At 39.3% G+C, this 26,379-nt stretch overlaps 3 protein-coding genes across 11 annotated transcripts; 1 reads left to right on the top strand and 2 right to left on the bottom strand.

The window, feature by feature from the left end:
• Nucleotides 1-772: 772 nt before the first annotated feature.
• Nucleotides 773-11,598, bottom strand: LOC124052291 (pleckstrin homology domain-containing family S member 1-like). Of its 3 annotated transcripts, none has more exons than XM_046376357.1 (17): nucleotides 11,502-11,598; nucleotides 11,077-11,109; nucleotides 10,609-10,706; nucleotides 10,380-10,498; nucleotides 10,114-10,248; nucleotides 9,270-9,345; nucleotides 9,139-9,168; nucleotides 8,677-8,730; nucleotides 7,857-7,928; nucleotides 7,670-7,747; nucleotides 7,437-7,480; nucleotides 7,273-7,311; nucleotides 7,037-7,162; nucleotides 5,158-5,274; nucleotides 4,478-4,573; nucleotides 2,912-3,047; nucleotides 773-2,515 (listed from the first exon to the last, which is right to left on the bottom strand). In XM_046376357.1, the coding sequence occupies exons 2-17, from the start codon at nucleotides 11,099-11,101 to the stop codon at nucleotides 2,432-2,434; spliced, it is 1,329 nt and encodes a 442-aa protein (XP_046232313.1). In that variant the 5' UTR covers nucleotides 11,102-11,109; nucleotides 11,502-11,598; the 3' UTR covers nucleotides 773-2,431. The 3 variants fall into 3 exon arrangements, with proteins under 3 accessions (XP_046232313.1, XP_046232314.1, XP_046232315.1); XM_046376358.1 differs by having other exon boundaries at nucleotides 11,534-11,587; XM_046376359.1 differs by lacking the exon at nucleotides 8,677-8,730.
• Nucleotides 11,599-12,609: 1,011 nt separating this feature from the next.
• Nucleotides 12,610-16,737, top strand: si:ch211-28p3.4 (E3 ubiquitin-protein ligase TRIM39). The gene is made up of 6 exons (XM_046377265.1): nucleotides 12,610-13,305; nucleotides 13,435-13,530; nucleotides 14,402-14,629; nucleotides 14,748-14,767; nucleotides 15,109-15,251; nucleotides 15,344-16,737. The coding sequence occupies exons 1-6, from the start codon at nucleotides 13,261-13,263 to the stop codon at nucleotides 15,919-15,921; spliced, it is 1,110 nt and encodes a 369-aa protein (XP_046233221.1). The 5' UTR covers nucleotides 12,610-13,260; the 3' UTR covers nucleotides 15,922-16,737.
• A 1,575-nt stretch (nucleotides 16,738-18,312) lies between these two features.
• Nucleotides 18,313-25,937, bottom strand: casp7 (caspase 7, apoptosis-related cysteine peptidase). Of its 7 annotated transcripts, none has more exons than XM_046377258.1 (7): nucleotides 25,777-25,937; nucleotides 25,310-25,433; nucleotides 21,502-21,653; nucleotides 21,277-21,405; nucleotides 19,989-20,164; nucleotides 19,491-19,629; nucleotides 18,313-19,330 (listed from the first exon to the last, which is right to left on the bottom strand). In XM_046377258.1, exons 2-7 carry the CDS (start codon nucleotides 25,426-25,428, stop codon nucleotides 19,104-19,106), a joined length of 942 nt encoding a protein of 313 aa, XP_046233214.1. In that variant the 5' UTR covers nucleotides 25,429-25,433; nucleotides 25,777-25,937; the 3' UTR covers nucleotides 18,313-19,103. The 7 variants fall into 7 exon arrangements, with proteins under 7 accessions (XP_046233214.1, XP_046233216.1, XP_046233215.1 ...); XM_046377260.1 differs by having other exon boundaries at nucleotides 25,790-25,931; XM_046377259.1 differs by having other exon boundaries at nucleotides 25,310-25,428; nucleotides 25,777-25,931.
• Between the last annotated feature and the right edge of the window lie 442 nt (nucleotides 25,938-26,379).

Genomic DNA, 26,379 nt, shown 5'->3' on the forward strand with positions numbered 1-26,379 from the left:
CCTATTGTATATCATGCACATGTCATCACAAGGAGACTGATGTAATAACCACTGTATTACTGTTTACACCCAGAGCAAGCCATTTCCAGTGAGCTGTTTCTAATAACAATAATGATACATCATATTCTACCCTCAGACATATAATTATATAATATAATTCATATGTGTATGAAGTCTTCCAAAACTGAAATTGGATTGACTGGGGCACTTGATGAAACATCATTTCATTTCCATCAGTAGGTATGTCTAATAGGGTTCGGATTTGCATTATGTCAACATAATGCATAATCCTGTATATTCTTCAGAGATGTTAGCCTCTCCAAATGTTCTCGACTGCAGTTACAAACTGGAAGTTCAGGTTCTTTGACTTACAAGCGTTTGCCGTGCCAAATGTTTTATACTTAGATACCCTTTGGCTGTCTCTTCACATGTCAGTAAACACAGCAATGAATTGATAATCTTTGGAAACACAAACACAATTGCAAAAGCTTCTTGAAACGGGTTGAAAATGCTATGTTGCAACAGTGTCTTCCATTGTCTTGTTGAGCAGCTCTGATGCGGTTTAGATAAGAAACTTAGTTAAGTTAATTTTATGGCAGCAATAGTTTTAGTAATAATTCCAATGAATTGTGTGATTTTTGCTACTTAATCTTTTCAGCCGTGTTCTCTTTTTTGTGCTGTGTGTATCACATTTACATTACATCATACATTCACCTTTTACATTTTCCTCAGTCCAAGGAAAAGGCAATTGAAGAAATACAAATGCTCAGTGTTTTAACAATCTGGTCAAATTTATTTATAATCATTTTACAAACGTAACACAGATTCAGTGTCCCAATACAACCTGATTCTGGTGCAGGATGTACTTATTAATAACAAAGCGTATTTATAATACAGCACAGCTTAAGCATCACAGTTGAAGAGAGGCCTTAAAAATCATGTCCTGAATAATTTCTTTGTCAGAACTCATCTGTTTAACAGCTCCATTAAAACTTTAACCTTGGAAAGGCTTGTACAAGATGATGAGAAAACTTAAACTTGATGTTTAGAAGTTTACAGACAAGATTTGTCGTTGCCCTCTGTGGACATGATTAAAACATACAACACACACCTTGTCAAATCACTACTTTACTTGATGTTGTTTTTGTCCAGCATGGCCTTGGTCACCAGACATAATTTTAAAAGGAATAAAACCATCTTCCCAATTTATATTAAATCACAATTTGTGCATCGGAGAGAAATGGGTGAAATGTAGCCTGAGGTGCAACACCATTCTGTCGGCATATTAATTCACCAGACTCTCCCTGAGGTGTGGACCACATGAAATACTTGTCTCAACCTAAAATGTTTTTGTTATTCATCCTCTCATAATTACTGTCAAAGCATTCTCGAGACAGATAAGAGAAAGAAAGTTTAAATTTGGATGCATGTGAGCGTTTTGTCTTTTGTAACCAGCAGCAAACAGCATGTTTGCAACAAAGATGCGTTGGCATCCGGTACAGCCTTCTTCTTTGTCTTTTGAAAAAGGCGTCATTAGACAGACGGGGCTTCCAAAGAAATGTCATCATAGGCGCTGCATACTGAGCGAACTGGAAATAAATCAGCATTGCTGGGTGGTGACAGTTCACATTAGTCATGCAGTCGAGAGTGGATATCTTTTCAAAATATAATTACTTCTTTGGGATCATAAATGCAGATAAATATGAGTGTCTTGCCTTATGCCCAACATCATCTTCATGCTCTTTAAACTACTTACAAACACTATTGCTTTGTGTTATCTCGGATCAAAGTTGATTATTACTTCTGTTACACTTCTGTTCCTACAGAAGTCACATTAATGATTCAGTCGCCAGAAAAACATGCAACTCCAACAGAATGCTTTGCTGTAAGTTCTTCTGTACTTTATCTGCATTTAAAGTGTACAACAATATTGATTAGTTTAGTCTAAAAATACATTTATTCAGTAGTAATTCTATATACAGTAACCTTGTGCATATGTCATCATTTTTTTCATGGCATGCCTTGCACACTTTAATTGTATCGTCGTACAGGTGGCATGAGGAAATATGATGCAGCAAAATGTCTTTTGTTTCCCTCTTGAGACAACTTTCGAGAACAAACATCTACAGTAAATCTCATACACAATGCACTGATGAACTGTTGAACCTGCAAGCCGTTGTTTGCCCAAAGAGCACTTGGGAATTAAAATACATTTGATCTTTTTACATTTAATCTAAGTCATTGTATGCATGATTAGTTTTAATCATTTTTAAGCAGTAGAATGACAGATCAAAAAGGAACTACCCACAGCTTTGGAAAAATACTGTCAGTTGTCTAAAAGTGGTCACTACATGATTACAAACCCACCATCCACTGAGAGGAGGTGCCATTTGAGCGCACCCAGACATGCAGTGGAAGTGTCATCTGATGGTCAGTTTGGAGAAAAGTCACTGCAGAGGCAGTTCGACGAATGCAGAGGCTGGCATCCGGACTGACGCAGGATGGTGACTTTCACCTGAAAACAGAGGGTCAATTTACCTCTCGGATGAACTCGGGTCCGTGTCACGCTTACCAGTTCAGTTTTCCATACACAAAGTGATTCTTCCAATTTTCAGTTTGTTTTTTTTTTTTTATTTTCTACATGGAAAATCGAATTTATAGGAGTAAAATGGACTTTGGACATTTTTCCACTTTCACATTCCTCAAAGAATATTGTACTATTATTAATAACTTGATTATACACTGATTGACAGATGATAAATACAATTTTAGAAATCAAAGTTCTGTTATTATTTTTTTCTTTTTTAATTAAAATTGACCTGGTAAGTGTTACACGTACCAAATCAGGCAGAAATTTATTGATGCATGCGTGCAAGCAGCAGTTTCATTGATACTGACAAAGTGAACTTACCTCATTCTTTAGACTCTTGCTGAGATACATGTTATACTCCTCCACACTGCTGACATGCAAGTCATTAATTGCCAGAATCTGGTCTCCTTTGTGAAACAGGCACACGGACTGTGGCTGGCCAGTCCACCCTGACACACTGACATGCACACACATATTATGTTTAATTAATTTGTAGCTCTTGTTTACACAGTATGTAACATTTTGGGTTGTTTTGGCTTATGTTTGGCTCAAGCACCAAATTGGTGCAATGTCTCTGAAGACACACACAGTCTCGGGTATCCGTGACATGTGATGTATTAAGTCAGGGGCAACTGGACTTGGTTTCAAATGTTTTTCAGTTTTTCAGACTTCAGTTCAGTTTCTGGACTTTAGTTCTGCCAATGAAAGATGAGTTGTGAGATGTCTTAGAAACCAAATAGCAGGTCTTTTAATTTTGTACTCGTATAGGTCCTAGCAGGAGCCTTCACCAGCTGCAGGCTGACTTAAACTGCTGAGTGTCTCCCAAGTATGTTATTGCACCAATGTAGTTGCCACAATCGCTAGACGCTTTCTGTTCTAGTGCAGGGTTAACTCATGTCCAACAGCTTGTCTGCACAGGAGGCATTTCAGCAACGTTTCTCACTCATCCGTCTCACGTGGCCAACGTCTGATGATTTTATTTAATCAATTCAGCTGCTCACGCAACAACTCGCACTTAGCATGCACTTTACCCATGTAATTGTTACCCATGTCTAATTACAGTATGTACTGAGTGACATACACTTAATACTGGGCCTGAATCCTGTGTAGAAAATGGTGCAGGGATGAAGCTGCTGCAGCCGCTCTGCTTTCACGCTGCCTTCACCACACAGCCTGGGCAGACATTGTGTTCGGCTCAAATGTTAAACATCTATTGAAAGGAACCCACATGTATGGTTACTGATGCTTCAACAATGTCTCACTTAGTTAAGACTAAACAAAAAGTCCTGTAAGCCCAATAGAGCCAGGCCTCACTTGAAAATTCGAGATAATTCATAACAACTAATTTTCAATGAAAGCTGTGTTCTATAGCACAGAATTAAGCTAGTGGGGCTTTTTTCTCCTACATCTTATATGTGATTGAGAATTTGGATTTTGTGCAATTAAATAATTAATGCCCAAAGCGTTTACCAAATCTCAATATGAATATGTGCCCAAACTTCCACGTAACGCAGCTGAATGCTCTGAAGCGCTTGCAGCACAGCATGCAGTCTGACTTCTCTCAACTGCTTAACGAGTAAACGAGTACATGCAGCATCACAGCCAACATTTCCTGATGTGAGCTGCAGTTTAAAAAGGGACTCCATTATTTACAGTATGAAGACAAACCAGCAGTGAGACTGACAATAGGGAATGTGGCAAACATATTAGTAGTTCTAGTGTTTTCCTTAAATCAGTGAATAGAGAAAAAACACAAACTTGTACAGTAATCTTTGTTGTGCATAGGAATCTCAATCAAAACAATCCAATATCCCGATTAAAAGTTTTTTGTTGTTGAGTGACGATACTGCGGTGAGGTATGTGGACTTATTTTATAGACCGACTTACCTCGGTTTCCCATCCACTTCTGTTAATCTCAGGTGCTTTTTTAAATCTGCCTGCTTGACCTCAATGTCTCTCTCTTCTGGGGTGATGGTGTCAAGGCTAGAAAGGAAAACAAAGTTTTTTTTTACTGAATGCGTGTATTTTGACATGGTATGGAGAAATGCATCTAAATCTTGACATCCAACGCAATCAAAATAGTAAACTTGTACTAGCTGTAAGGGAATATGTTGTCATGTTAGGGTTATTACTGCCCCTTCCTTGACTATAGTGCCATTAGTGTCTGCTCGCATGGGTCAGCAATAACAAAGTCACCCGAGTGCTGCTCTTACAGCTGTCGTACCGCCTACTGCCTGCAGAAACCAGTCTAACCAGTTCGGCGGCATGTCAGTATTGGTGCCAGCATTCCCTTCTGGTCACCGCAAACAAGCGGACATCTTTTTTTTTATTTGTTCCCTGTAACCATTACAAATCTGTTTCTGACTTCTTGTCATTTGTAATAGCACAGATGATGCCACTGTGGACAGTTTCAAATTTGTCTTTGTATTATATACAAATAGAGCAACTGTTGAATGATGCTTATCACATTCCACATAAAATGTAATCCTTTCTAGTGTATTTAGTTTGATTTATTACAAAAGAAGCCCCAAATCTCAAACAATACCCACTCAGTTGCTTTCCCTTACCTTTCAGTAGAGCTTTGTTTATCCAGCACATGTGGTCTGTCCAGCATGTCTACAGGAGAGATGGCACCGTTGTCACTGGAACTGCTGCTGAAGTCTGAAGTCAGATGTGTTTCTTCTCTGCAAAAGCAAGTAACAGCATCAGGGATTATGACATGAGGTCTGAGTACACGTGTCAACTGCATTCAGCTAACAGTTACTGATTCTTGATCTTTAAAAAAACAAAAGACAGCTTGGAAAGAAGGCGGGAATAAAGCACAACAGGACTGTCATGCAGTAGCAGCCAAGGCCGACCCTTCATGTTGACACAGAGGAACCACCATCTGACTCTGCATGCACTGTGGCGGAGGGTAACACACAGGCAGATAGCATAACAACAGATTTTGGCACTCTGTTACAAGCCTTGGATGGACAGATGTCCACATTTGTCCTTGTAGCAGAGAATAATGGCAACAAAAGCAAGAAGAAATGGTTGTCAGAAGGTAAAAGAGCTTTGTACACTCCAAAAACCAAAAGCAGATTCTGCCAGTTATCCAGAAAGGGACCAGATGTCTTAAAAAAATTTTAAAAATAGTTCATAAAAGCATCATGGGAGAAGCAAATAATTCCCAAATCACTGCAGAGGCGAAGAGAAATTCTAATTAAGAGGCACTTCAGAGTCTTTTGACCCATATGCCAAATGAGGTAGAGGAGATGCTTTTCAGTGTGTCAGCATGGCAGCTGAAAATCACACATCAGTGCAAAAGGCAAAATTACCACACAGCCTCCTATTATAGCAAATTTAGGAAAAGAAACAGCAGAAAAGAGAGTATTCATACAGGAGATGATGGCATGAAACAGCTGCAAGAGGCACTAACAGTATAGACGATTTTAATTGACTTCCAGCTTTATTGGTGATCAACAGAAGGGTCTTGGTAAACAGGAAGTCAAACTTGCCCTCCTTCAGCTGTAGGAAACAGAAGGTGGGACCTGTTACACAGGCCAAAATTGGTATTCATACATTTAATACTGTGAGCACTGTAAGGGCATCGCAACCTCGTTACTAAAAACCAGTTAATCGATTTTATGCACCACAGGATTAAAGCGAGACAAAAGACATTTTGAAACAGGAAACAGATGAGTAGTAGATTCAGCATTGTTGGCCAATGTGTGCTAACATGAGCCAATAAATAAATAATGTTTGCTGAAGTGAACAAATCACTTTAAATGAATGGACTTCAGTGAGTTTATTTGTAAACTTTATAACTTGGCCTTACTTATGTTACTCTTAAGCTACATTTTAGCATTTGCCACCATCCCATAAATGTCATCCATTACATACTATATTATAGATTTGATGCTTAACCAACACAGGAGTTACAGTGCAGTCAAACATGACTGCAACAAGCAATGTGTCTTCTAACCGCAAACTAATTACAGCTAAACATGCAGAAAATGTGAATCTGTCACACCCAAACTTTAAGACAACGTTTAGCTTATACAAGGTCTGAAGAATCTGCATCAGCATCTGCATGTTTACAGCTAAGCTGTATGGAAATCTGCAGAGATGATATCCTGCTCAGGTATAACCTCCTTCACAAGATGAAACACATGTCTCATCTAGTCAAGCACATAAGCTGCTGAACAGGCTTTAAGGTGCTGCCTTTCTTAGATTCCTGACTGGAATCTGGAGTGTCAACAGTTCTGGGCTGCAAAAATAAACACCCTCATTGTTGTCAGTCTATGTGCCAGAGCCAATGAGTTATTTTGGTATCTAGGGCACTGACACAACAAGTTACACAAAGAGCATGGGGCAGTGACGCCAAAGACAAAGTGAAAAGTCGAAAAATAAGCTCATGGCTTACAAATAAAGAGAAGGGCCCTTCAATTATCCAGACTCTACCTGTCTTCAGAGGTTGATTCCTCATCGAACGGAGGGAGTGGCGAGATCTGTGTCTTCATCTTGTCAAAGGCCTGAGTGACAGACTTCATCAGGGAGCCAGTGGTGGCCTCTTCAACTTCACGGTCCCTAGAAGCATGTGGCACAATGAACTGTTTTCACATTCAGCGGTATTCAGTGATTATTTATCATTATTAGGAAACTCTTTTCAATGATCCGTTGCTGGAAATACAACTTACGCTGCCTGAGTCAGTTTAATTTCCATCATTGTTTCATATCTGTAAGAGATAGAATCAAAATAGCACAGACAAATAACATTAAATATGATTCAAGCTTGCGTTTCTTTAAAAAAAAGTTAAAAGTGTTAAAAGTTTCATTGCCACACACAATAGGAAACACTCACATTGCATCGAAGCTTTTGCGGCGGGCTGAAACATTTCCCTCAACCTCGTTCACATTATTTATGGAGGAAAAAAAGCGCAAAAAATTAGATTTATTACATTATATGACAATTTAGAAGGAAAGATCATTTTAATGAATTATAAGATACATTTGACATTTATAAAACAGTTAATTGGTCAATCAAGAAAAAAAACAGGCAGATTGTTTAATATTGAAAATAACTGTAAGCCTCACTTGCAATTGTCTGTTGAAAGGTCTCGGATAGTCATAGATTGGAGGCTCTGATGCACGTCTTTTGGAAAAATCTTCACCCTGCCGGCATATCAGAAAGCAGTATGAGACAGTGTATGTGCTACAAGCAAAGGAAAGTCAATCAATATGTCTTAAAGAATCCTAATTTGAATTAGCCGAGATGTTGCACCTTTTGGGTTTTGATGTTAGTATCCAAACTATTTGAAGACGGATCAGACATGGACCGCATTTTCGGCTCTTGCTGAAAAAGACGACAAACACAGATTAAAGCAGTCACGCGTACAATTTTAGATTATTCTTCACAATATTAGGACAAAAGAATGAGTTCATTGCAGGGAAATGAGAAAATCCCAGTTAAGATGTCCAGCCCATTCAGCTCAGTGTCCCTGGTTTGGTTGCACGCTGTATTTATATATGAAGTATCTAATTAGAAATATCTAATCCTAAAGCGCAATGTAACAGCAAGACAATAAAGAACTGCATTTGATATGTTATGGGGGCCTTTCATTGAAACGCTAATTTCACTTTGCTATCATAAATTTACCTGAGTTGATATTTAATCTTAGTTGATCATTTTTACATTCTGGGACTGATGCCATTCTTAATTCCAATAGTTAAATCATGAAAACAGAAAAGACACAACCTGATGCTTCAGACAATTCTACTCTTGCTAATATGTTTTATGATATTAAATATATCAACAATAAGAACCAGACATTCATCCAGCAGACAGCTCTGCTTCTGAATAGTTTCATTGTTCTTTCAAGTTAAGCCCCATTAGGAGTTGACATTTTATATGCAGATACATTGAGAATATACATGCATTAACATTTGTCTTTCCTGGTAAAAAAAAACAAACAAAAAAAACAAATCCACATGCAAATCAAAGAACCTCACACAAAGGCAATGATCTGAGTTAGTATCAGATTAACAGGATGCATGCATTTAAAGGTTAGCCCGATCCAAGCAGAGCCTCCTCCTGGACCAACCTTTTTGGCCACAGTGGCAGTTTGCTTTTTCCGCACAAGGGGTTTTGAAATAACCTGGTAAAACAGGAAGAGTATTCTATTTTCAAATGTCAGACAGTGAGCTGATGGATCAGCACGTTAATATAACCATGATTCACCAGGGACACCGTGGGAATGTTGTGCAAGTTTCGTGAGAATGGAGGCAGAGTTTGATGGCAGGAAATGAAGTAATACTAAAGTAAATATTCTGGAGTGAAAGAAGGAAAAAGTGAGTTACTGGATAATAAAATGTATTAGCATAACATGGACATGACAAATTCAACAAAAAATTAAAATTTTCTCAAGGTTATGTACTTTATTTCCAAGAGTTACATGCTGAGGTAACTCTTGGCAAGAAAGTGAATCAATGTATTATCTAAATTATTGAATTATTGCCTTTTGGCGGTTTGTGGTCAAAAGAAGAGGAACAGATGGAACATTTACCTCAATAGATGGCTGCCCATTAGACATTTCCTTTAGAATATAAAAAACAAAAACAAAAACAAACATTATAGGTACAAAAAAAAGTGCAGCAAAAGAGAAGCCATAAGTTGTTACAAAACACGATGAAGTACCTCTGAAGTCATGACTTTATGGGGTCGTTTTTCCAGGGCAACATACAGGTCATTGAACCAGCCATCCACTTCTTCACTAAATGAAAGAGGTGCACACATTAAAATCCAATCTTCCATAAATTACAGCCATCTTTTTTATTTCAAAATTCAAATCAAAAATCCAAATATATAATGGAAATAGTGACGTGCAGCAACATATTGGTGCAAGCAGAGTGGAAGGAAAGGTCATTATCAACTGATGGACCGGTACTAAACAGGAAAACAACATCATAATTTCTTTTTGATTGTTAGAACTCCCAAAATAGAAGATGATGTGAAAGGCAAGGGGAAGTGTTTTATGAGGCGCTGTGAAAGTGTCAGTGGGAGCCTTGAGAGGAGAATTGGCCAACCCAGCTGGAGCCTGAATCATGGTTACGCCAGCAGTGATTTTCAAGCTAATGAAATCCACTTATCTGGGACAGTTTCTCTGCACATTGCCGTTACGAAATCCTAAACCGAACGCTTTTGAAACAAATTTAAAAGGTTGCATTTATACATAACCCAGATAAATCAGATTTGGTTTGAGCAAAATGCTTAGTGGCTGAACTTTATTTTGAAAAATACAGATAATAACTGTGATAAGATCAAACAAGATTTCAGATTATGGTTTTTGACGTCCCACATGTCTCCTCACATCATAACTTGTTTTTGTAAGTTGTGTATCTATATAAATTGTGTGTCTAGCTTCAGGGAGACATGTCAGGAGTTTTTACAGTACTGTGCAGTTAAAGGCACGGGAGTCGGTAGAGAAACTGTAAATTCCGGCTCGGTGCTCTTTATTGCCTGTGAACATCAGCTAACTGACCTGTTCTCCCCAATGAGAAAGTAGTCCCTGTCAGAAGACCTGATGTAGAGCACACAAGATGGGGAGCACTTAAATATCTTCTGGATCCACCCCCATTTCTGGTGTTGTTGAGGGCTCACAATCAACAGTGAGATGCTGACAGAAGAACACAAGTGACACAGAAAAGTAGTTAACTAATCATATTTTTTTTTAAAAAAAAAATCTCAGTGAAGAGATGTTGGCAAAATTCCAAAACGTTTGGGTTATGTGCTTTGCGGCGGGCATACTTTGATAAGTCTATCCCTCCGAGCGGCTTGTCCATTTCATCTGGACCAGTGAAGTACTTCAGTTGATGATCCTGTTCGCTGACTTTGAACAGCACAAAGTACCGCTTCTTCCATGATTTCTGCAGGACAAACATGATGAAATAAATAAGGAATTGTAATACAATTTAAAACAAACAAACAAACAAAAAACACAAGCACACACAAAAAAAGCTGAGAATATATCTGTCACCTCTGTCTTCATCCGTTTTGGGGGAGGAGACTTGAACAGGTATCCAGATCTTATCCCTGTCGTAATTCCTACTGGTTTGTAGAATACTGTATTCCCACCTGAGGGCAAAAGAAAAGCCTTGTGTTGTGATCATTTGCATAAATCTTTTCTTTGTTTACTGAACTCGACAGTATTATTTTCCCACAGTTGCTTTTTTTGAAACGTAAACCAAACCAAAAAATTTCTGAAAGGAGAATGAACAAATGATGAGGAGCTGAAAATACTGTGGTTAAAACAAAAGGAAGTGACTAAAGCTCCCCAAATGAGTGTGTTGACATGCATTACGTGGTACATTAGCACATTTCTTTTCCTTGTCAAATGACTCTTTTATCTTTAATCTTTAGGAAAAACAGGTTTTCTGTAAGCAGCACCAAAATAGCAGTAAATAACTGTGAACACACATCAGATTTTCCATATAAAATACACTACCTGTGCTCTTCTGGCTCTTAAGCATTGTGACACCTAAAACAAAAATAACACAGCAATCAATCAGCTTAAAAATATCTAAAAGGAAATAGTTAACCTTTCAAACAAACACTGTAGGGTTTAAAAATAGGGCTCATGCCCCTCAGAGCATGAAACAAAGCTGTATTCACAAACTGAAGCCATGTGAAAGCATATGCTGAGAAAAAAAAATGTCTCATTGTAAAAGCATCTCTGAAACAAATAACAAGTATAAACATACAGCATCTGAGCGATAAAACTAAAGAATACACATCTTTGTATTTATACCACTCCAGTGTTAACAAAATGTTACACGCACTTTTCTAAAACCAAACTAAACAGAAAAAACAAGTACTTAACTAAAAAAAAAAACAACAAAAAAACAACTCATTTAAACATGACAGTCTTACCTGTGGAGCAACTGTTAAGAAATTGTGCTCACCTCGCTCTCTTTGAAAACAAGTGCTGCTGCATGAGGAAGCTTTTTGCTTTCCTGTACCTGGCAAACAGTAACAAGATATTCATAACGGGAACTGGAGTTTCTGGTTCCTCATTTCATTTGCTTTTAAGGTCCACCTATTGTGTTGTTCAGCTGCAAAATTCCACATGGGGTTCCTTTAAGGAACTTATTCACCTTGTGGAAAACTCTCATGCACACAACATTGTTTTTCTGTTTTACAAGAGTGAAAGCTGTTAAAGTCACATTTGCAGGGGTTCAACTTGAGGCACTACATTCAAGAGCTCTGGAGACAAACAGAAATACTAATGCCTTTTTTTTTCCAGTAAACTGGCATCAGTAAGGAGATTAAGAAGGTTTTAAGGGGCAGGTCAGCATGCATTCAATATACTGGCAAAAGCCTTAACAGGGACTTAAATGTAACCCCAAAACACACTGATAGACTTATGGTAGACAGTTAAGTGGGTTGCACCCGTCCACAGTGTATGTGAGGTTTACAGGAACTGTTTTTAAGGCATATAGACAAGCTAATAATACTTTTATTTCTTCATTTATTTTACAGACTATTACACTTTAAACATAAACTTATGGATAAGACCCCCATCTAGCATGTATTATAGTCAACATAAATATTTAATAAATTAATTTTGGTGTATGTAAAAAGTAAATGTTTCTACTAGGAAAATTTCAAGATTATTATTCAGAGTTTAGAGCATGACAACCTATCACATGCTCATCAGAAATAGAGGGACTGGCCACGTGCAACATAGATGATAAAATCACGTTGTTCAAGGCTGAATTATCTGCAGAGCCACAGTCGTATACTTCATCTACAGATGTAAGATGACAAGCAAATTTCTCTCTGAAGTGGCTCTTAAGGTCATCTCTCATTCTGATATTATCTCGCAAATGACCAGGTCAGTCTGAGTGCTCTGCGAGCACTCAGATGGAGGCGTGCGGGCCTGCTGTGCTGTGCCACTTATTATCACATGCTCAGAGGAGAAATCTGTCAGGATAACGGGGAGGAGGAGACGGGTCGCTCAGGTTCAGAAGCAGCAGATCTGAGCAACGTTACGCTTATGCACAGTGAAGTGATTCGTTAGAGGGGATTCAGCCCCTTTTGGTGTGTTTGACGTCTCCCAGCTTGTACATGTGCATGGGCGGTTTGTTCTATGTATGTTTAAGGTCATGTGGGTGATGCTAAGCATTTTAACAGTCACTGATGGAGACTAATTTAACTCTCTCGGTGGAGATACAACAAACAAACAATGTGATGTGTGTGGATTGTCCAAGAGCTTTCAAAGCACAATCAGTGTCTCATAAACTTACTTAAATGTGCATATAGCGCACACACACACACACACACACACACACACACACTCCCAGCCATACATCAAGGTCAGTGTCAGGTTGATATAAATAGAGCTTCTTGTTTAGTAGGACATGAAATAAGTCTCCCTCAAGTCTGAAAATTTGCCCACTCGTTTGCCCTTCTCTGACAGAAACCTTGTTCTTGCCTTCAAACTTTAGATTCATTTCCTCTCCCTAATAAAAAAAAAAAAAGGCACGTGCCTTCAAGAGCACCAGGACAGATATCACAAGGCCGCCCTCTTCTCCCCCTCCCTCACTATGAAGCCTTCACATCTGCGCTAGGCTTATAAAAGCCCTTGTGGTCATGTCGTCACAGTTAGTGGAGTTTAATCTGCACCACTATGGAGAAGATGAATAGTAATGTTGGAGGGAAGGCCACAAATGAAGTAAGCACTTCCATTTTAGTTTTGATAAGAAAGTCCAATGACAGTACTGACCCACCAGCTTTAAGACTTTGCTCCTAACATACTTTTTTTTGATTTTCTGCATGTTTTCTGCCGGTGTGTGTTCCAAAGGAAATGCTCCTGAAACATCAGCAGCTCCTGCAGAAACAAAGAGAAGTCATCGCCTACAGGATGAAGAAACTGGCTGCTAAGCAGGTGGAGATAACAGTAAGTCCATCACCCAGTGTTCACTTGTGAGTCCATACATAATATACTGTCATAAGCTCCCTGACAGCTGTCATTTTTTATTTCATACCTTCTATTTGCCACTAATGTGCAGGCTATAAGCGACACCTGCAAAATCATACATGGTGGGACGGTGGAAATTTTGTACAGTAGCCTCTATGCCTCTCAGAATCAAGATCAAATTTAATTAACTTTGGCAGGAACAGTCCGTTTTTTGGTATATTAAATCTAACTGTTGTTCAGGGTCGTTGTTAACATTATGTTCCAAAACATCACAAGGACTCCTTAAATCACGGTGTGTGCTCTGTGAGTGGAATCTGTACATTCATGCATTTTCTTTTTTTTTTTTTTTACTCGTTTCATTTGTTAAGTGCCTCATCCTCTTGATTTTAGCTAACAGAGAGGGAACATGGACTCTGTCCTTGTGCTCTGCAGCACATTTCACTCAAGGTTAAATGAGTTATGATTTCCTGAAATGCTCTTTCGAACAGCTGTTATCCTGCCCGTCTCTGGCTTTGTTCAGGTCCTCTTCAATTTCCAATGCTCTTCGATCAACAAAGTGTTTTTTTTTCTTCCGGCTTGTTCTTGTTTATTAGACACCACAGACTCTAGTTGCATAAAAAAGCTTGTTTTGAAGATACTTTACTTATTGCATATTGGCCACAGTAACATAATGTGTTCTATTCTAAATTATAAAAATTGACTGATTAGTATTTTGGTGGGAAATAAATTTGTAGCTATTCCTATTGAACTTCTCAAGGATTTTGCTGTATTTGTTGTCCATGACATTGTAACTACATCTGCCCTTCAGCTTGTCATCTGCTCATATGTACCCACGGCCTTTTCACCTTAGAAAAAGTCCAACACAGTAAAGGAGAAAATCAAGAAAAAGTATGAGGACATGAAACGCGTTCTGGATGAGGATCTTCGAATCACGCTGACCCAGCTGGACACGGAGCTCGACGCCACAGAGAAGTTAGTGGAGGAGAGGATAGAGGACTGTTATCGCCTCACTCAGGAACTGGATCTGGAATTGTCCAACATCGAGGCGCAAGTAAAAACACAAGAACTGGATGTTCAGGTGAACACAAGGGCATTTAAAAGCTCTGTTTGTCTCAAGCTGCTTTCTCAGTGGTATTAAGTTAGTCAGTCAGTTATGTATGTACTGTATGTATGTGTGATTGTTATGTCCTCTACAGAATGCCGACACAGAAAAAAGGTACGCTCACCACAGCACAGAGGACATCAATAGCTACCAAACATACAAAACATTTTTCTTTTGACGAACGGGAAATACATCAGGCAACATTCTAATGAAATTCGAGAACAGGTGACTATGACACTTTACCATTCAAGGTCTGTTTCCTGTGTACCGAAAAGTACTGATGTTATCTTTACTGGAATTACTTCCTTGTCGAGGAACAAAATGATTAAGTTTCAATGCTTATTTCAATGATGAAATTTCAATAATTTCAATGCTTATTAAATTCAGTGAAATCTGTTTTTACATTTTTTTGAGCTTTGCAGGACATACCAGCTCTTTGTCTCATCTGAAACTAGAATAGCTGAGACTCTGAAGCGGACCGACCCGGATCTCATTCAGTTGGATGAGTTCAAGAATGAACAGCTACTGAGTCTTACCACCAACCTGCTGCTGTTCATCAGATCCCAGATCCCTGTCACCAAAAAACTGCTTCAGAGCTGTAAGTTCACCCAAAGACACGGGTCAAGTGCTCAGAGTTATGTCAAGGCAAGGCACACAAGACACTGAAAGGTTCTCATGTCTCCCACACAGATGCTGCAGATGTTGTCCTTGATGCTGACACTGCCCACCCCAAGCTAATCATCTCTCCCGAGGGCGACTCAGCCACCTACACAGACACCTGGCAGGATGTTCCAGAGACTCCCTCCCGTTTTGACACCACCCTAAATGTAGTCAGCCGGCAAGGTTTCAGCAAAGGCCGCCAGTATTGGGAGGTAGAGGTCAGCGGGAAGACCTACTGGGAGCTGGGCCTCACCTACCCGAGCATCCCTCGCAAGGGCTGCGAGGAGGACTCCTGGCTGGGCCGAGGCAAAGAATCTTGGTGTGTGGAATACTTTAATGGAGACTACACAGCCTGGCATGGTGGTGTCCAGCATGAGCTCCCTCTACTGGCAGGGAAGCAGTTCACTCGCATTGGGGTGTACTGCAGCTTCCCTGGGGGTATGGTGTGCTTTCTCGGAGCTGATACCATGACCCCCCTCCACTGCTTCTGTGCTGGGACCTTCACTGACACCCTACATCAAGCATTATGTCCTGGTCACGACAACGACAGCACAAACTGGAAGTCCCTTAAGATCTGCGATGTCTCCCGATCAGCTCCTGTTCTCTGAGGCAGGGCGGGAAGGCCTCAGGGACAGGAAGCATGGAGCAGAAATGTAGCCAGGAATGCGTTGCGCTGTGGGGCATGCGCATCAGCCTGGCTGATCTGACATTCTTTACTGGTGACACAACGTCAGCTCTGGACGTTGTACGTGTCAGGCTAAATTTGCCTAAGGGAATTTTTAAAGTGAATCTATTTTAGATGCCCATGTCACGCCGTTCATCTGGTCTATTCACGCTTTTGCTTATGGTGGACACACCAAAGACAACATGAGGTTTGTCAGTGTAGTGTAGCGAAGCCTTTGTATTTAAAAGTTTATTTCTAATGCTACGATGAATCAGATTACTCAGATAAGGAATTGCAAAAGACAGAGATTGACTTGGAAAAGAAAGTCAGGAGTCTTTAATCAAGAAATATTAAGAAATAACCAGTGATATGTTTTTGAATACTGAAAATTGATTTGCAGACCATTAATTCTGAAATTGTACTGAGGCTTTGACTGCATATTCATATTAGGATCAATTCATTGTTGTTTTAGGTTTTCATGATATTTCTTAACAATATGTTTAGAACACAGCCAACCTACTCTCCTATTACTAATAAGATCAACATCAAATACTATTACTACTATCGCAAATTGCTGTATATTAAACCTAACAATGAGTATAACTAACAAAAAAATTTTTTTGTGTTTCATCCTCAGTCTTAAAAAAACAGCAGCCTTTTAATGTTCAATGATGTTGACATATGAGCAAGAAAAATGACACCCAACTCTATTGCACAATAAATTCTTTATGTTTAATACAATAAAATGTTTACATAAGCATTCCTCTGTTTTGAAGTTCTTTAAACAAGGTATTGCCCCAAATAAAAATAAAAATAAAAAATTGGGCCAGATTATACTTTTAATGTAATTCATCCATTCATTCATTCATTAATTTTTTTCCCCCAAATCTTTTCAAATATATTCCTGAGGACAACAGCATTAAACACGGGAAAGCATTTCAAATTTTACCCTTAAAATTTTTTTTCCCCCTCCTTCAATTCCATTCCAAAACAAGTGGAGCAAACACTCCTTTCAGCACAGGTTGGGCACCACATCACTGATCAGAGATCCATGTGTCAAGAGAACTCAAAAGTTTTGTTTGTATTGGACAAGTGCACTGGGTGTAGAATGGGACATGTCTCTAGCTTAAACCAGCATTGATCACGCTTCTGGCAACTATGAATATTATCTAAAAGTGTTATCAAAGTAAAATAATAATAATAAAAAAAGATACACGGAGTAAAAAGGGGAAAATATAATGACAAATTAAAGTTATTGATGAACTTTTCCCCTAAGTTACTGACACATGCAATCATGTGAATAATGCAAAAACATTGCAGCAACAATGAGAGTGTGTATTGCGGACATGTGGATTGTGTATGTTCAGACTTGTCACCACCAGTTATAGCTGCCTCTGTGATTGACAGACTTTGGGACAGTAACAGCGAATGTGCACAACAAACTTTGTGTAAGTTGTAATGACCACCAGCAAATGTCTATTATAATCAAAATATATATTTTAAATTTCACCATTTCAGTTTACTAAATTACTGCAATATTATTTGTAAAAAAAAAAATGTCACAATGCGCTACGTGCTTAAATATAATGTATACAATGTTTTATTTTGATATTTTTTTCTTCGTTTAAGACCTATTTTTTGTAAGTCTTTCTAAATTAAAGGTCAATTTTAAAATGAAATTTGGATGACTTTGCTGGGTACCTTTTACAGTGTAATGTATGCAATGACAATGTACAACACTAATATACAGTGAAATGATGTGGCATTTGTGCTCTGGGCCCCAGTCCAGCTTTATGCTATGATATTTCCCAAATTAATTACACAGTTTTACTCTTTTTGTTCTACAGCATGTCTCCTATTAAAGATAGTAAAGAGGAATGTCTAACTCTACAAATTAAAAAAAGGGAAATTCATAAAGTGACTCGTTGGACCCTAACTAGTAAGACAAGTGCGTAATTTTGATCATGTGCAAATACACGAACTTCACTTCCTCTGGGTTGAACAACAAGCAAGTGAAGTCTTCAACATCACGCTGAGTAAACTGGCGAATTGAAAATAATCCTTACTTTTATGGGAGTGGACTACGCACTTGACCCACAACTTCATAGAACTAATCACTACACAGCAAAAGATCCCGCCTTCCTAGCTATACATATATGACATTTTTTTAACGTTACAGTTACCCACTACATGGGACATTAAAGAACCTGAGGATGTCAGCATGCTGCTACCAACTTAAACTTGCTAGGAAGGCTGAGACTGTGAGCCTTTGGCAAAAAGCATTATCACATGTTTCTGCTCAAAGGAGTGTTGTCTTTTTTTTTTTTTGAAACTCTGACAGCTGAAAACATTAAAACACAAATAGCTGAAAATGATCTTATCCATTTTCCAGGTGCCTTTTTCCCTCTCTAGCCACACATCTCTCCTATGGCAATGGTTTGTAAACACTCTATTTAAGTTTCCTAGTGGGGATTTCTAATGACTGACTGGTGCCATCTCAGATAGCCCTCATTCTGAACTGTTCTTTATATTAGATAAATAAAAAAGACTGATTCATTAAAATATTCAACTGTCACTCAGTTCTGTGACTTCTCTCAGAACAATATTTTTTATCAATTATTTCATCAGTCAGACACCATTTCATGTAGCAAACCCAACAGCCAAATTTAGCCTGAAGACTTCTCTCCATTCTATATAGTTACTTTCAAAATCTATTGTAAATACTGGAAAATGGAGAAACACATATTCAGACATGATTCCCCAAACCCACAGAAACTGGCAGCAAATTTTCTGGGCTGGTAGAATAACATTGATATTCACGATGCCTGTCAAAAAAAGATCAGATCAAATGTGACGCCATTTTTCTGAAGAATAACCTGAAAAAAGAAGTTTCACCATCAACACATGAACGAGGAGTGCCACTGTAAATATTTGTTCTTCTCACAGAGTGCTTGTTTTCGGGCCCAACTACACATGCAAAATGTCACATGTGCTCCAAATGTGCAGTGTCCTGCTGGGCCTGAATCATCCCTGAATGCTATAACCGCATAGTCGCCACCTGAAACAGTTGAGTCAGTCAGTCGGTCAGTCTGTGGTGTCATACAGTACAGTCAGTCTGGCTGGCGGTCAGTTGAAATACAGTTCTTTCGTAAGCATAGAGACCACACAGGGAATCTGCTTCTTCTCGCTGAAGCGTGGGTCTTCAGACCAGGACTCGAAGCTGGTGGCCACCATGTAGTTGACTCGAGTCAGGATCTGCATAATCTCCAGCTGCTTGCCAAACTCGTTAAGGACGTTGCATAGCGCCTGGACAAACCAGGAGCCACGCCCAGGGTTCCTCCATGAGTAATACCCTGAAAAATGAGAATGAGTCAGCACGTAGATTCACTGTCTGCTCACTGATATGTCCAGCACAGGTATGCTACAGATACCCGAAGCAATTTCTCTTTCGTTCATTTCATTCGTGTACATATATACTTTAAAATGAAATTTCAGTTCGATGGTGTGGTTTACCTGGTACAGTGGAGTAGGCAAATAGGAAATCTGCCTCTACAGGGATCTTATGTCTTGGATTAGCATCTGTCTCCAAAGTCTCGTTCGGAGGACCCGAATCTGTCTGTATACCATCGTCAAATTCAGAACCCCGACAAGCCTGGTGAAGTAAATGAAATGACATTTCATTGTGATCCTGAGTAGCTTTCTCAACGATGACCTGGTGAAGCAATTAAGAATTAACTGTTTTTAAAAGCTGAGATGGGCAAAATTTTACACAATAACTATCACCTATCTGTGGGGAGCTACTGAAAGCCATTTTAATCTGTCTTCTAGGACAAAAACAACTATTAATGTTACATTATTTTCACCATCAAAACCCAGGTTGATCATTTGAGCCAAAAAGGGTGTGTGTATATATATATATATATAAATTAATTAACAACTACAACACTCATGTAACGTAATCACCAATCATCACACCATCATTTATAGATGAAAGTCTTCAGAACTTCGTACCTGGATGAAGAACAGTTTTGGCTTTCCAACTAAGCTTTTGCACATGTCCCCTCTGAACAATGAGGTCATGGTCTTGATGGGCATGGCTCCGTCTGTTCCGTAGATCATACCCTCCTCACCGTGGCTTAGCAGGATACAGGCGAAACACGAGCTGTCACTATGGTCTTCCTCCGAGGCTGACCCATACACACACAAACAAACACTCAACTCTTAGCTCGGCTCAGGCCTCATTAACCTTCCAAATTAGTGAATAATAACAGAAACGTAATGGTCCAGTCTGGAGTTGGTTTAGCCCGTTATTCGCCCATAAAGATTCTTGACAAACTTAATTTTGAGTAACTGAGAAAGCTGCTCCCTGCTAAGTATCTTAAAATGCTACAGTATGAGCTATATAGGAGAATATATAGCTTCTAGTTTCCTTGGAGGAATACAACAACACTATGCCACTCAGCATACTGCTTGACCCAAACACACAGCAGTATTCATCCGTTCAGGGCTGTGAATGAGACAATTCCACAGCACATTGCCTATAATCACATGATTCTGTGAGTTAAGGAGGGTTGGAGGAAAAACATAATCTGCAACACAAACCTGCGGATTCAACTTCATGTCTATTAGATTTTAAAATTTCTTGTAAAACAATGGAAAATTGTGGCCTTTATTGTAGAATAAGGTCGAGGGGTCACCAAAATAACTAAGCTTCATCCAAAGGGGACCATGGATAGCCATACCAAATTTCATGGATCTACTCTGCAGCTGTAAATGTATCTTGCCTTGCACACAGTGTTGAATTTAGATTTGACTTGTACATTTTGTAATGAGATGTGGCCGGTAGACATCCAAATTCCACCATCAGTGACATCAAAAGCTTTGGACAAACTGGTGTCCACTTCAGCAGGTTTTATATAAACGCTATTACAGCAACGCCACCTACTGGCACGTTTACAATCACAACAGAATTTTACAACCTTCATGAAAAAAGGATTAATTGCAAGACTGTTGAATCAGACTGCATTAGTTTTGGAGTAATGGGCACCAGTTTCTGATTTTTATTTTTTCCTCACTGTGTGACTATTTACTACTTTTAAAACATTACGCGTTTGCAGTGATCCATAAATAAAGTAGACTGATTGATTTACTTTTTTTCCCATGCTTAACCAGCTTCACCAAATCTCTGCGGTAACCTTAGCAAGTATGGCGTTTCCAAAGGGCTTCTCTATATATTTTTAGTCCAACACTAACATTTTTTGAGCACAAACCCAGAAAGAAAATGGACTCAGCGACTCACCCTCTCTCAGGAGACGCTCCATCTTCTCACATGTCTGATCATTGTAGATGAAGACATCAAAGCCCAGGCTTTTGAAGCATTTGAACAGCTCACCAGCATCTCGGTCTGTGCCATTGCGTACATTCATCCCTGTTAAGACAGTCTGCTTAGAACACGCTCATATGCCACAATATGGAGCAAAAATTAAGTAGGTATATAATGTGTTTGAAACGAGTGTACGTGTACCTGTCTTCTCATCAAAGTTTTTGTTGTTGATGATAATACACTTTCCCACTCGCTGGTGGCTCATCTTATACTGGAATGTTGGTGAAACAATTCTGTAATGGCTTTCAGAAGAGTAGTCCTGCTCCCGCGTCTGGCCATCCTTATTCTTCTTACTAAAAGAGTCAGAACCAGAATTAGAAATTAGGAAAGTTAGCATGTCATGGCAGCATCGCTAAAAATTAAAACTTATCAATATAATATTTTTTTTATTACCAATCAAAAGCTAGGAATCACCTGCCAAGAGAGCTTGATTCAGTACAGTCAGATGGTTGAACTCTATGTTTCTGAATGGTCGTCATGCTTTTAGGTTGCATGAAGTCCTCTTTAAAAACACATATTATGTATGACGGGTTTGCAAAAAAAATAATGTTTTGTACACGGAGAACAAAACTCTGTATAATGGATCGACCAGTGTGACAAATGAAAGGACAGAAAGACACATAAGATAAAACTAAGACACCTCAGAGCAATAGTTAACTTTTGAATGGTTAAGCATACAGCACAGACATGTCACATCCATATCATTATTCCTACATTACTCTTTTTTTAGACCTTACACATCAAACTAAAAAACCAAAAAACACAGCAAACATATTAGTAAGAACAGTACTAGGAATGAAAATGACAATGACTGTAAGAATTAGACTAGATTAAAAAAACCAATCTTAAGCTTTTTGATGCTGTTAGAAAAAAATCTGCTTCTCATCAATGAAACCCATAAGCGCAGTTAAAACCTCCATAATATTAACTCTTACTTTACAAGGCAGCATCTTGCAAGTGAGTTTTCAATAAAATATTCTTGAATCTCACAGAATGTGACGGTATCTTTAAAGCCAAAATGTTTCAGTACATAAGTAAACATCAGGACTTCCAATGCAAGGAAAACTCACACTGAACTGAAAACACTTACTCAGAAATCAAAGAGTACATACATTGTCAAATAAGGCATTAAGGTCACAGCCAAATTTGGTCGCAGTAATCCACCGCTGGGTTAAAGAAATAACTAGAACATTTTTGCTTAGCGCAGATATCAAAAAATCATAACCACATCAATGTAGATTGAGCGACAGGAAATCTTCCACGAGTGGCGAATCTCACAGACCTGTCATATTTCCATTCTTCAAAAGATCCATCCAGATAGCTAAGCCAACAGTGGCCCATTGGGCGCTCAGAAAATCCAGGCTTGTTCCAGAAGAGCCTCGTCATCAAGTTACTCAAGCATAGAAACAATACACAGCAATGCGCACCAACAATCTCATGCGCATACAGCCCAGCAGGCAGCCCAACCATATTCTGATAAACATGTGATCCAGAACTTTTTGGAGCCCCCCTCCCACCTCCAAATTGCGCTAACATATTGTACCAAACAACTGTGCGAGGGTGGGCAAAGAGCTGCAACTCTGTTTTGCTGTTGGCTGGGCATGGCAGAAAGAGGAGCAGGTCGGAGGACGGTGAAGAGGAGTACGAGGCGGTTTTGTCAGTCTTACCTGGGTTCGTCATTAAGCGCTACGCCACTCTGCATCTGAAATGCGTTGGTTTTGTCTTGTTTCTTTTTTCCCCCCAAAAAAAGTGTGTTTCTCCAAAACTGACAGCTTAATTTTTGGCTGTGTGCTAGGATACTGACATGCTCTCTGTACTGGATGGACACCTGACTGGGCCAGCAGGTGCTGAGGACAGGGGCGGCGCACTGTGAGCCCCCTGAGTCAGCAGCCTCGCCACCACACCAGCGCTTTCTAAAGGCCTATTCACACATGGCCCCTGCGCCTCGTTCCCTGCTGAGGTCAGACAGGGCAACAAGTTGTTCCTCTGCTGACAGGCACAGAATCCATCTTTACCAGCATACATGCTGTGAGTGCTTGATCGCCTCAACTTCAGAGCTGGATGCACAAGAAGGGGTGCAATTACAGAGAAAATCTTTATTTTCAGAAAATCGCTTTATTAAACCAGTTCAAGAACCACAAAGAACTATCATTACCCTCTTTACGATATGACTGTCCAGACAACAATGCATGACTTAGACAGCATCATTTAATCAGTTGTTTGGTCATGCCTTCTTCAAATGAAAAGACATCCAAGTACTGTAAATAAGTTGGTATCAGTTTTTTGTCATGCTCCTAAAGTGGCAGAAAACATAATTTACAGCAGATTACGCTATGTCAACTTTTGTTTTTGCTCAACAAGCACTTTTGTCTGTTTAAGTTGTAACATATAAGATGCTTCTTTTGTTGTTTTATTGTTTTGAAGATAAAAAATAAGGGAAAAATGTTCCACATTGGAGCGGCACGGTGGTGCAGTGGTTAGCACTGTCGCCTCATAGCAAGAGGGTTCCAGGTTCGAATCCCAGTCTGGGCCCTTCTATGTGGAGTTTGCGTGTTCTCCCTGTGCCTGCTTGGTTTTTCTCCGGGTACTCCAGCTTCCTCCCACAATACCAAAAACATGCACATTAGGTTAATTGGCTACTCTAAATTGCCCCTAGGTGTGAGTGTGTGGTTGTTTGTCTTTGTGTGTTGGCCCTGTGATTGACTTGTGACCAGTCCAGGGTGTACCCCGCCTCTCGCCCGTAGTCAGCTGGGATAGGCTCCAGCTCCCCCGCAACCCTGACGGATAAGTGGTGTAGAAAATGGATGGATGGATGGATGTTCCACATTGCACATGACAGTTTGGGGTAAAAATTTCAAGCACACAGGCTTTGTGTTTGATTAGCAGTGTCTGGGAGAAAAATAACTGAACGATGTTCTCCCACTACAAAGGTTAAGAGCGCCACCTTGTGCGTCAGACTGTAATAAGCGGAGGCTACTTCCTCATGTCAGTGTCATACTTTTAAAATACAAAGTGAGACAAAGGACACTGTCACTGTCACTCTATGATATCAAACCAAATTCACACATCCAGAATTTCACCCTCTGCTGAGCAGTCTAATTTGAGCAGCCGCTTGAGGGCTGACATCAGTCCCAAAATTGAGATAAGATTGCCTTCCTGCGCCTTGCCCCATTACACTAATTATACAATTCAAAACTGGGTTGCTGTGTCAAATCAAGTGTATACCTTTTATCTTTTTAAAAGTGTGGACTAGTTGAGGCTTAAGAGGAACCAAAGCCACCTTTATGGAGAAAGAACTGTCAGTCTTACTGATAGTGCCCAGATTTGTGAACCTTTTTCATCTTTTCTCATTGTATGATGTAACTGCCACAATAGTTTCTAAGTTGTTGCTACAATAGAGAAAATGGGGACAGGGATGAAAATGGGGACAAAAGGCCTGTCACTGAGAGAAACGGTTAATACCGAAGGACAAGCCGAAGCCATGCATAAACATAACAGCACAGGGAAAGATTCAGTAGAGAACCACATTTTGAAGGCAGAGGAGGAGAAATGGAAGTGCAGCTGCAAAACAGCCACATCATGTGAATCTAGCAAGGCCACGGTCTACTCAATACTACACAAATGAGTCAGACAACAAGCAGTCACCAGCAACATATCAGCAGCTAAAATCAACACAAATCAGGGCACAGAAAATTGTTTCATAATATTGATATTATTTTGCTGGAACTCTTTTAACTCTTATTTAAACAAATCAAATTCCCATGCACAGATTGGTGATGGAATAATAATGAAAGTAAAACAGTAGCCAGAGTACACACAGTCTACCAAAGTGAATCTGAAGTGAATTAAACCCCCTATGACCCAAACTATGCGAGTTTTCCCTCATGGCTGTTGCCTGTGGCTTCAGTCGTCAGATAAAGTGAATACAGTGGGGGAGAAAAAGAGTCACCTCCCAAACAGCAGAAATCTCCCTTTGCGGTCAGGTTTGGCGTCTGTTTCATCTCCGGCATGCCTCCATTCTTCACCTTCACCTCCAGGTTCATTCGGCTGAGCAGGTTTTCCAGCCATCTGCACTTAGAAAACACAATACTGAATTTTAACTAAGTTTGTTGCTCACTATGAAAACAACTCTTGCTGCTATGGCGAACATTGTTACTGTAACAGCAACTGCGCTTCATTTCCTTATTTTCCATCGCTGCCATAACGTCAACACTGTTCAGTTATTCAAACGGGTTTAAAAAAAACCCACTCTAAACAAACAAATACCTTACTTAGCTTCAAATTACCACATAGTTTAAACTTTTGTTAAGTTATTAACATTACACCCTACTTACTAGCAAGCTGAATGACTCACTAGCACATAGGCAAAAACCCCTGAGCGAAAACTTAAGGGCGGATAAGCTAGCTTGAACTTACACTGTATAATATCGTCTAATGTACTATGTTAGCTTGGCGTTTACACAAAAGTTTACTGCGGCTTGTTTCTCCGAAGTTTTCACAGAGTTCCTATTCCGTGGAGAATTTGAGAAAGCGAAAGCACGTTCAGATTGTCTCTGAGGTGCGTAATTACGTATGAGGCGTGCGTAACTCAGGTCTGCTCCGTTTCATATTCATGTTAACATGCTAAGACCAGTAACTGTCAGCTTAGACATTACATCACGGTAGTAATTAGAATAGACAAATGAAACCAATACAAATGTAAAATTAAAATGATAATTATGTGAATATTAAAGGGGAGAGTATGGTCATTATTCAGTGTTGGCTCATTAACACAAAGTCTCTAAAGAGTTAGACAAGTTTATTTGCTTTAGGTGTGACAGGGTTATTACCCACCTATGTAACCAAATCATTATAATATTCTTAGAAATTAAATTTATCATAATTAGATAAACGTGAACAATGACATGTACACATTATCACAACATTAGTGTGAGCAGACTGTATAATGCACATAAAATATATTATATAATATTAATTAATAATAATTAATAAATATTATTCCAGCTTTATTTGCATCAG

Source organism: Scatophagus argus, chromosome 21 (assembly GCF_020382885.2).
Source record: "Scatophagus argus isolate fScaArg1 chromosome 21, fScaArg1.pri, whole genome shotgun sequence".
NCBI classification, from domain to species: Eukaryota; Metazoa; Chordata; class Actinopteri; family Scatophagidae; genus Scatophagus; species Scatophagus argus.

Bases quoted from the DNA above. Each gene is read 5' to 3' on its own strand.
- si:ch211-28p3.4 (XM_046377265.1), top strand. From the start codon at position 13,261: ATGGAGAAGATGAATAGTAATGTTGGAGGGAAGGCCACAAATGAA. The intron at 14,630-14,747 runs GTGAACACAAGG...TGTCCTCTACAG, and splicing joins CACAAGAACTGGATGTTCAG to AATGCCGACACAGAAAAAAG. The intron at 14,768-15,108 runs GTACGCTCACCA...ATCTGAAACTAG, and splicing joins AATGCCGACACAGAAAAAAG to AATAGCTGAGACTCTGAAGC.
- LOC124052291 (XM_046376357.1), bottom strand. From the start codon at position 11,101: ATGCTTAAGAGCCAGAAGAGCACAG. The intron at 10,499-10,608 runs GTGACAGATATA...TTTGTCCTGCAG, and splicing joins CAAAACGGATGAAGACAGAG to AAATCATGGAAGAAGCGGTA. The intron at 3,048-4,477 runs GTAAGTCGGTCT...TGTGCATGTCAG, and splicing joins GAAGTGGATGGGAAACCGAG to TGTGTCAGGGTGGACTGGCC.
- casp7 (XM_046377257.1), bottom strand. The intron at 21,406-21,501 runs GTACACGTACAC...CTGTCTTAACAG, and splicing joins AAACTTTGATGAGAAGACAG to GGATGAATGTACGCAATGGC. The intron at 19,630-19,988 runs GTACGAAGTTCT...TTACTTCACCAG, and splicing joins CAAAACTGTTCTTCATCCAG to GCTTGTCGGGGTTCTGAATT.